Below are 9,681 nucleotides of genomic sequence, written 5' to 3'. Positions count from 1 at the left end.
GCGGCAAGCGTCTATGCAGGAGAGGAAAGGCGAAAAGGTGCAGCTATTTCGCTCACTTCCCCAAACCCCACAAAACTGCTCTTGGGGACGCGTGGGATTCACCGTATCCGCGGCGGTCTGCAAGGATCAAGTTCTCCTCCGGTCGTTGCTAACTTCCCCGCTCCACCTTTCCCGCATAGGCGCCAGGCCTGACTTCTCAGGAGGAGGGAGGGGAATTCGGTTTCTACAATTTGCCTCTAAAATCTTTATCGGTTATTCTTGACGGCCCTGGACCTGAAAACTTCCGGATGATTATTAATTATCATTTTATTAAATCGTGACAACATCCAGGGAGGCCTCTCGGTTCGAATCCGGCCCACTGGCTTTGAATCCACTCAACCTGGGAGCCGATAACGAGGAAATCTAATTACTCGCCTCATCACTCATTAATGAGAAAAATAGGCACTGGATCTTGCTACTTACAAGGTCTTTGGGGAGATAGTTGACTACGTTAATCAATTCGATTTTATATTTCAAACTAACGTTTTGCAAGGGAACATCGCTTTTTTTTACTCTGGACACGTGGGCCTATTAAACAAAATGTGATAATAAAATTAATTTTAATAAGATATAACTTTTAAAAAAAATCTGTTCAAGTTGGTATGAAGCTGCAAAAAGTCTGGCTCTGCGCGTCTGGGTCTTAGAGCCGACGGATTCCGGGGCTCCTCGCCCCGATTGGTGCCAGCTCCCCACAGCTGCCGGCGGATTGGCCTAAAGTTCCATGAGAGGGCGTGGCCTGAGGAAAGTAAAAACTGGCTTTCGCAAGACGACTTTTGAAACTTTTCCCAACCCCGAAAAGGGACTTGGCCTTTTTTTCCGGTCTCGGCAGGCACCCGCTGCGGACCGCAGAGCGCCGATCTGCTGGGACTTGGGGGCCACCTTGCCCTGTCCCCCGCGCGCAGGCAGAGGGGCAAGCCTTGGTCCCGGTCTCCTGCCGACCCCTTCCGGAGCGCGAACGATCAGTGGCCAGCGGCGCATCCCGGCGCGCCCTCCGGGATGCCGCTCCGCCCGAGCCGCTGAGCGCGCCCCTCTCGGCCTCGGCGGCGGCGAGGCTGGCGCGCCCTCCGCTGCGCCGCTGAGGCTCCCGGCGCCGGGCCCCGCCGGCTTCCTCTCCTCTCTCTCTCTTGCTCGCTTTCGCTCTTGCTCTTTCTCTCTCGCTCTCGCAGGCCCTTCCTCGCTAGCTTGCCCGGCCGCGTCCGCGCGCGCAGGCGGTGGCTGGCTGCCCCAGACGCAGCATGCAGGCGCGCTACTCCGTGTCGGACCCCAACGCGCTGGGAGTGGTGCCCTATCTGAGCGAGCAGAACTACTACCGCGCGGCCGGCAGCTACGGCGGCATGGCCAGCCCCATGGGTGTCTACTCGGGCCACCCGGAGCAGTACGGCGCGGGCATGGGCCGCTCGTATGCTCCCTACCACCACCACCAGCCCGCGGCGCCCAAGGACCTGGTGAAGCCTCCCTACAGCTACATTGCGCTCATCACCATGGCCATCCAGAACGCGCCCGAGAAGAAGATTACCCTGAACGGCATCTACCAGTTCATTATGGACCGCTTCCCCTTCTACCGGGAGAACAAGCAGGGCTGGCAGAACAGCATCCGCCACAACCTCTCGCTTAACGAGTGCTTCGTCAAGGTGCCGCGCGACGACAAGAAGCCGGGCAAGGGCAGCTACTGGACGCTGGATCCGGACTCGTACAACATGTTCGAGAACGGCAGCTTCCTGCGGCGGCGCCGGCGCTTCAAGAAGAAGGACGTGCCCAGAGAGAAGGAGGAGCGCGCGCACCTCAAGGAGCCGCCCCCGGCTGCAGCCAAGGGCGCCCCGGCCGGGCCCCCCCTAGCGGACGCCCCCAAGGAGACCGAAAAGAAGGTGGTGATCAAGAGCGAGGCGGCGTCGCCGGCGCTGCCGGTCATCACCAAGGTGGAGACGCTGAGCCCCGAGAGCGCGCTGCAGGGCAGTCCGCGCAGCGCCGCCTCCACGCCCGCCGGCTCACCCGACGGCTCGTTGCCCGAGCATCACACCGGGCCGCCGAACGGGCTGCCAGGCTTCAGCGTGGAGAACATCATGACCCTGCGAACGTCGCCGCCGGGCGGCGAGTTGAGCCCCGCGGCGGGGCGCGCTGGCCTGGTGGTGCCGCCGCTGGCGCTGCCCTACGCCGCTGCGCCGCCCGCAGCCTACGGGCAGCCGTGCGCGCAGGGCCTGGAGGCCGGGCCGCCCGGCGGCTACCAGTGCAGCGTGCGCGCCATGAGCCTGTACACCGGCGCCGAGCGGCCTGCGCACATGTGCGGCCCTCCTGCCCTGGACGAGGCCCTCTCGGACCACCCGAGCGGCCCCACGTCGCCCCTGAGCGCCCTCAACCTCGCCGCCGGCCAGGAGGGCGCGCTCGCCGCCGCGGGCCACCATCACCAACACCACGGCCACCACCACCCGCCCGCGCCGCCGCCCCCGCCGGCTCCCCAGCCACAGCCGGCGCCGCAGCCCGGGGCTGCCGCAGCCCAGGCGGCCTCCTGGTATCTCAACCACAGCGGGGAGCTGAACCACCTCTCCAGCCACACATTCGCCGCCCAGCAGCAAACTTTCCCCAACGTGCGGGAGATGTTCAGCTCCCACCGGCTGGGCATTGAGAACTCGACCCTCGGGGACCACCAGGTGAGCAGCAATGCAAGCTGTCAGCTGCCGTACAGGTCCACGCCGTCGCTCTACCGCCACGCAGCCCCTTACTCCTACGACTGCACGAAATACTGACTCCCCTGGGCCTCCCCTGCCCCCGGCCCGCTCCAGCTTTGCTTCCCAGACCCGGCCCTCCCAGACAGTTAAGGCTGCAGAGACGCAAAAAGAAACCAAACATGTCCACCCACCTTTTCTCAGACCCGGGAGCAGAGAGCCCGGCGCGCCAGCCCTCTGAGAAGCTGCAGGTAACTTTAATTCGCCGCCCCGTTTCTGAGATTCCAGGAAGTGCCTCTAAAGGGGTGAATACTGATTTTTAAATCCCCCTCCCCCGCCATATAAGCAGGATGGCTGTGATCGGCTCCTCTCGGGTTTTCAAAAAATTAAGTTATGGACCAAATCCCATAGCGACCAGTAATGACTTTCTGTAGAGACTCACATAGACGTGTGTATGTGGGCCTCTATAGATTAATGTACGTGCTGTGTGTAATTTTAAATTTCTCTAACCGTGCTGTACAAACGTGTGGATTTGTAATCAGGCTATTTGTTGTTGTTGTTCAGAGCCATTAATATAATATTTAAAGTTGAGTTCACTGGATAATTTTTCATCTTGCCCAACCATTTCTAACTGCCAAATTGAAGTAGGGAAACTTAGGCGGTTTTTTTCACCTTGTACAATTATGCGATATAATTCTCTTCTCAGCTGTAGGTCTTTTACAAAACAAGAAAATAATTTATTATTTTTGTTGTCAGCGGATAATGAAGTCAAGTATCTGATACTTTTTATTTACAAAGTGTGATGGTTTTGTATAGTAGACTTCACCCTGAGAATTCCTAAAAGAAAGAAAGAAAAAAAAACTTCAAAAAATTTAACTTCACCTGTGTTTGTCTTACATGGTCTTAATTGTTGTACTTACCTTAAAATAAATCCATGTTGTTTTTCTGCCCAAAATTCGGACAGTGTGTGTTCTCGCATTTTTTAAAAAATGAGGTGTGTTTGCAAACCCACCTGTTTTGATTATTTTTGTTACACCGGTGGGCATATGTGTAGACTTATACAGCTCATCACAGAACAGTGATATTGAGTGTGGGAAAAGCTTTTGATTAATTAAAAAATCCCACCCTGGCCAAGAAAATTCAAGTCACCAGCCAGTTGGATGGGGGCGACTGAGGACTTTGCGGGGGTCATTTGCTGTGATACATTTTGTTAAATGCAGAAAAAACATGCCCGTGGTCAGAACAAACAGTGCCACTCCATCTGAGTTTCCAGCCGTCCCCAATTCAGGGGGCAGGATAAACATTTCCCCTTTGCTAACTACTACTGAGGGGAAGTCTCACTGTCCCTGTCCCCTGAAATGCAGGCTTTCTTGCCCACTTCCATGGGTCTCCAGAAAAGAATATGAACTGGGCCAGCAAAGGTTCAAAGAGAAGTCCACAGCATTTCCCTCTTGTTCGGCGGTGGAACTCAGACCTCTGTACTTCGGGATTTGATTTAGAAATCCTTTCCTGTGTCATGGTCAAAAATTTCAAAACCTCACTGCCCTTCAAAAACAACTTTCAATGCTTATGCGATTCTAAATGCCTCAACGTTTCAAGACTTTCAGGAACAGGGAGACTATTTTTCTTTTCCATTGTGATTTCTTGTCTTTTAAATTTTTAAATAGCAACGTAGCCTTGGCAAAATGTGGCTAGGGGGATGGCTTTATTCTGTTTCATCGGCTGAATACCGCAACTCCCCCACTGACTTCGGAGTTCGAATTTGGAGGCCAGAGCTTCACCAGCCCCTACCCCAGCAGGTGAGCTGTAATTTGCCAAGGTAAAGTTCCTGCGAACTTAACACTTCAGGTGGAAAAGATTTTCCAAAGGGCAATTTTGCTCCATGCGGTGGCATTGCAGGTAACCTGGGTGTTGGTGTTGTTGGTGTTGTTTTAAACGTGGCATTTTGTCTTCACGCTCTGCTGAAACAGACTTGGGGGAAAGCTGGAGGCATACCCCCCTCCCCGATATGTGCAATCCCTGATTCTTTCAATGTATGTTATCAAAGCAGGCAAGTGGTCAGGACTTAGGGGTCAGGACAGGTTTTATTCCTTTCCATAGCTCCCTGGAGAGGGAGTCTGGTGCCCGGCTTTCAGCAGGCCTCCCACACCACACGTTTTTTGGTTGAGTGAGCAGACACGGGAGCTAAAAAGAGAGAGGGGACCTCTCTGAGCTGTGGAGTGAGGTGGTCTCAAGCTGGTCACCGCCTCTGCCACTCGGTTTCATTTTGCCCCTGCTGTCTTTAAGCTCTTTGCCACCAGAGAAGAGGAGGGTATTCTGGATCCTGAGCAAGCTGGCCTCCTCCTGCCCCAGATGTTCCAAAGATGCCTTCCTGAAAGCTTTGCCCTCATCTTAAGATTTGGGACCCTTGGTTTTCCTGACGAGGCCTGAGACACACGTGGAAAATAAAGGAGCTAGAGGCGCGGGGTTGGGGTGGTCTGAGACCCGTGTAGCTACTGAAATCGCGCTGGCTTTTGCAGCTTTAGGAAGGCTCCCTAAAAAAGTCCCTGCTCTGCATGGGTCGGCCAGCCCAAGTGGGCAGCTGGGGGGGTCCCCCCCTTGGAGGCAGGGCAAGGGGCCTTCCATTCTCCTGGAACTTGAGCACTTTGGGGGGTTGTATTTGCGGCTTGATTCGGGCATCTGGAGGAGGCGGATGGTGAGCCAGGACCTTGGGAGGTGTAAGGCCCAGGAGCTTCGAGACGCACCACGGGGTCCCCAGAGGCGTCCTCAGTCGAGGCCTTGGGTCCGGGATGGGTGCGGGTGAGCCGGAGGCCGGGCCCGTGTGCTGCGCGCTGCGCTGGGAGCTTGTCTCAGCTCCGGACGGCGCGAGGTGTACCCGGAGACGCGCGGACTTCCGGCATGGGGCTTAGCGGTCTCGAGGCGTCTGGCTGCGCTCCCCACGGGCGGCGTGGGACCCGTAACGCCCAGCTCTGAGCCGCGGAGAGTCGACGCGCCTGTCCGGCTGCCTTGGCTCTTAGCGGCGTCCTGCGCGTCTGCTGTGGAGCGAGGCTCAGGCTGTCCTCGCTCGACGTTTCGGCGTGGCCCCTTCCTTAGGCCCTCGGAGCTCGCGAGGCCCAGGGCCTTTGAGGGAAAGGGAAAAGGAGGCAGGCTTCGGGCACTTGGGGATGGGTGGCCTGCGGAAACGCAGAGCAGTTTGCGTGAGGCAATGTCTAGATACCAGTCTCCTTCCCGACCCAAGAAGATACGGCTTGGAGGTAGCAAATAGATTGCAAATAAAATGAAAGCAACTCAGACAGCAAGGCCTACAGCAGACACCTTCTTTTTCCCTTGAGCTAACCCCGCAGCCCCCGGGCCGGCTGTGGCTGAGTGGACTGCGACTCTAACCAGGGTCCAGTTTGACAGATACGGGCCGCCCGAGGCGGACACCGTGGCCTCAGAGCGTTCCCAGCGCCAGAGAGGCTGCAGGCTAGAGTCGCCTGTGTGCTCCCCTCTTTTTGGAAGATCCGAAGGCGCCGCCCCAAGCTCACTGCTGTCAGTGAGGGGGACTCGGCCCAGGCCTCTCTCTGAGAACCAGGCTGTCCTCTGCGTAGCAAGGCGGCCCCCACTGCCCTGGATCAAGTAGCCTGTCCCCACAGATGCCAGATTCGGGTGACTCACATCCCGGAATGACTAGCGTTGGGCTAGAATTAGAAGACCCCCATCTGCTGCATAACCAGGCCACGCCCCTTCTCTGGTCTCCGTCTTCTCATCTGCAAAATGGCCAGGTCAGTGCAAGGCCATAGCAGGACCGCCTGCACCTATATTCCTGCATAGCGGGGCCCTCGGTTAGCCCGTTACGCTCCCCTGCCGATATCAGAAGGTAGAGGGAGGAGAAAGATAGGGGGCTGGGAACTGGGGCGTTTGGCTCACAAATCTTTCCGGGAGCATCTCCCTTGTCTCCTGAGCCAGCTTGGGGGTCACTACTTGCCACACTGGTGGCTCTAATCACAGAGAGCACAGTTCCCATCTAGCCCTAAACCAAGCATCTCTTATCCCCACCTCCAAATCCAAAACTGGGGATTGAGGGCTTGGGGCAGGTTGGCTGATGGGAATTTGTTGATAGCCATCAACCTAAGTTGGTTGGAGAGAGATACAGAGAAAGAAGTCCATTAATTAATAAGTAGAACAGAAGAAGGTGCTGGGATCCTGAGCCTATGCCTGGTGGCTCAAGGAACATTTGCCAGTGTTCCCCCCCCCACCCCCTGCAAATACCCCTGTCCGATCTCAGAATGTGATGGGTGTGGATACCTCAAGATCTGAGGTTTTACTCCTTAGGTGCTGACCTGATACAGATGGCTGGGGAGCTGAGATTCCACTCCTCAGCACCAGGTGAAACAGGACCCCGCTGAACTGGCGCCCACGCCCTGCCCTCCACCCAGTGAGTGCCTTTTTGCACCACACACTCGAAATTCTTTCCCAAACTTCAAGAAGCATTCCCTGCCTGCCTCTTTCTTGCGTGGCCTCAGCTCGCCAAAACATTCGAAATGTTTGCTTTTTGCCATAGGCATATAAGGAAGGAGGTGGAGGGCTTCAGGGATGCTGGAAGTCAGGCAGCCCCAGTGAGGGACAGCCTCCTTTGTGGGGAGATGTCCCCCACCTTTAACTTTTGCAAGCCTTTACCTTGCCTTTTCAGCATTCTTGCTCTACAGCGAAGGCAGAAAGATGTACCTTGTGTAGACTTTCTTCGCCTTTCAATCACAGTGCTATGGTTTTTCCCGTGTGAGGCTTGTGGGGTCTAATTGTGGGGACTGATCCTGGGGCCATGGATGGGTGGAAGGCTGAAAATGGGGGGTGGTGAGGTGGCAGGATGACAAGGGTGCTGGTATCCAAGGTCCTTTTAAGGAAATGGAGCTGGGGACCATTGGGAAGGAGTCCCTGTCTCTCTAGTCTCTTGGGGTGTGGCTTGGTGCTCTGGGGACCTCAGTCTGTGCCCGCCTGGCTGGGAGATGGGGGAGGGGGAGGGCAGAGAGACCTCTCTGAGCCAAGTTTCAGAGCCCCCGGCCCTCCCCTTCCCCAGCTGCTTCCCCAGTCCCAACTCTCACTCTGCCTGGAGTTGTTTTTATGGGCAGCTGAATTCAGGAGAACCAACTCAGGCCCTTACCAGCAGGGTTCATAGGACCTCCAGCACGTTATCTAAGCATTCTGGGCCAGTTTCTCAACTGAAAAACAATAGGCTTATCAAGTAGGTTATTGTGAGCATTAATGAACCTAATGCACGTCGGCAAAGGGCTTCCAGCAGCGCCTGTTCACAGCGAGGACTCACTATGTTAGCTGTTAGGATTGGTCTGGATAGCTGAAGAGAAAGGATTCTTTGATCTCAGTGCACTGTATGCATGTGACCTAACTGCCCCTGTTTAGACCCTGTAAATACTTTCTGGGAACAAGGTGGGCTATAAATAAGGCAGTAATTTGGAAAATCCTGTCCAGCTTTCTGGGCTCTGTTCTGCACCATCAGCTGACTCCACCAACCATCAGTGTCTGGACCCTAGGCTGGCCCCCCACCTTACAAGAAGCAGAAGACCCTGCCCCTGATCTTTTCAAAGCAGTAGAGAAGGGGGGGCTTCTGGGTTTGGGTGGGATCCTAAGTGAGGACCCTGGGGCTTTCTATTTACAAAATGCCCCAAATCTTGAAGCTCTGGAGCTGCCGAATATTTCTCTTCTCTGGGGAGCCTTCCCCACCCCTCATTGTGCAGAAACCACACTGCAGACCAATCTCTCTCTCTGTCTCTGAGTCCCTGTGGTCGACTGAGCATGTCAGACTGAGCAAGTCAAACTGCAGAGGCCCCACTTTCAAGGCCAACAATGTGGATTCCCATCCCTGTTTTGCCATTTACAACCTCCATGATATCAGCGTATTCTGTGCCTAGCCACAGTTTTCTCATCTGTAAAATGGGTGGATTCATCACCCCTACCCCCATAGTTGGTGTGAGGGTTAGTAAGAGAACTTCCTCAAGGCCCTCATGGTCTACACATGGCACCCATTATAATATGACTGCTTTCCTGTCTTTGGAACACTTGCCTGTGTGCAGCCTCAGGCATGCTAACTTCCTGGGCCTCAGTTTCCTGGACTGCAAAATGGGAATGACAAAGGTTTCTACTTCTTAGAGGTGCATGAGGATGGAATGGCTTAGTAGTGCTGGCACATAGCCAAAAACAAAAACAAAAAACTTCAAACCCTTTGCCGTGCAGTCGATTCTGACTCATAGTGACCCTATAGGACAGAGTAGAACTGCCCCATAGGGTTTCCAAGGAGCACCTGGTGGATTCAAACTGCTGGCCCTTTGGTTAGCAGCTGAACTGTTAACCACTGTGTCACCAGGGCTCCTGGCACATGTCACATAGCAGTGTTCATTAACATTTATTAATCTTATTGTTAGTATCATCCTCCTGAGCATTTTCCGGTTGACAGTAGGGTGATTGCCTAAGTCCTACATCTGTTTCCACCCTTGCCCTTCTCACACATACTGCACTACCATACAGTAGAAATTTACATCTATAGTACATATAACTTGTTAGCTGTATTTCACACCTGGAAAAGTGATGCAGATACTTGGAGAGATGAAACAGGTAATCGCTAGCTGGTACGCAGACGTTTTTATTCACCGGTGCAGCTGGGGAAGGATGGATGCAGATGGTGCATCTCCGGGGAAGGGGGAGGGGCTCCTTTTTTTCCTGCGGCCTCTTTAGTCGCTTGGTGCCTGGGATCCGCCCAGCCTCCCCAGGGGCACACCTCCCGCGTCGTCCTGAGGCTGGGAAGGGAATGGAGCCATCTGCCCCGATCTCTCAAAGAACCCAGTTTCTGCTCGGGCCCCAGCGTTGGACGTCGTTCTCAAGTACCAGAGCCGCCGGAGGTCGCGGGGCACCCACCGACTCCGGAGACGAACGCGCTTCTCTGAGAACCTGCAGGACACTTTCAGGCTGTCCCCATCTGGCTCTCTGGGAC

General features: G+C 55.1%; 1 protein-coding gene across 1 annotated transcript; it reads left to right on the top strand.

Annotated features, from left to right (window-relative positions):
- The first annotated feature begins 1,176 nt into the window (after positions 1-1,176).
- Positions 1,177-5,405, top strand: FOXC2 (forkhead box C2). Its single transcript, XM_064273687.1, has one exon. The coding sequence runs from the start codon at positions 1,275-1,277 to the stop codon at positions 2,778-2,780; it is 1,506 nt and encodes a 501-aa protein (XP_064129757.1). The 5' UTR covers positions 1,177-1,274; the 3' UTR covers positions 2,781-5,405.
- Positions 5,406-9,681: the final 4,276 nt, after the last annotated feature.

The sequence above is a fragment of the Loxodonta africana genome, chromosome 21 (assembly GCF_030014295.1).
Source record: "Loxodonta africana isolate mLoxAfr1 chromosome 21, mLoxAfr1.hap2, whole genome shotgun sequence".
NCBI classification, from domain to species: domain Eukaryota; kingdom Metazoa; phylum Chordata; class Mammalia; order Proboscidea; family Elephantidae; genus Loxodonta; species Loxodonta africana.
Note: the sequence above shows the minus strand (reverse complement) of the source record. Positions and strands in the feature narration are given on the sequence as shown.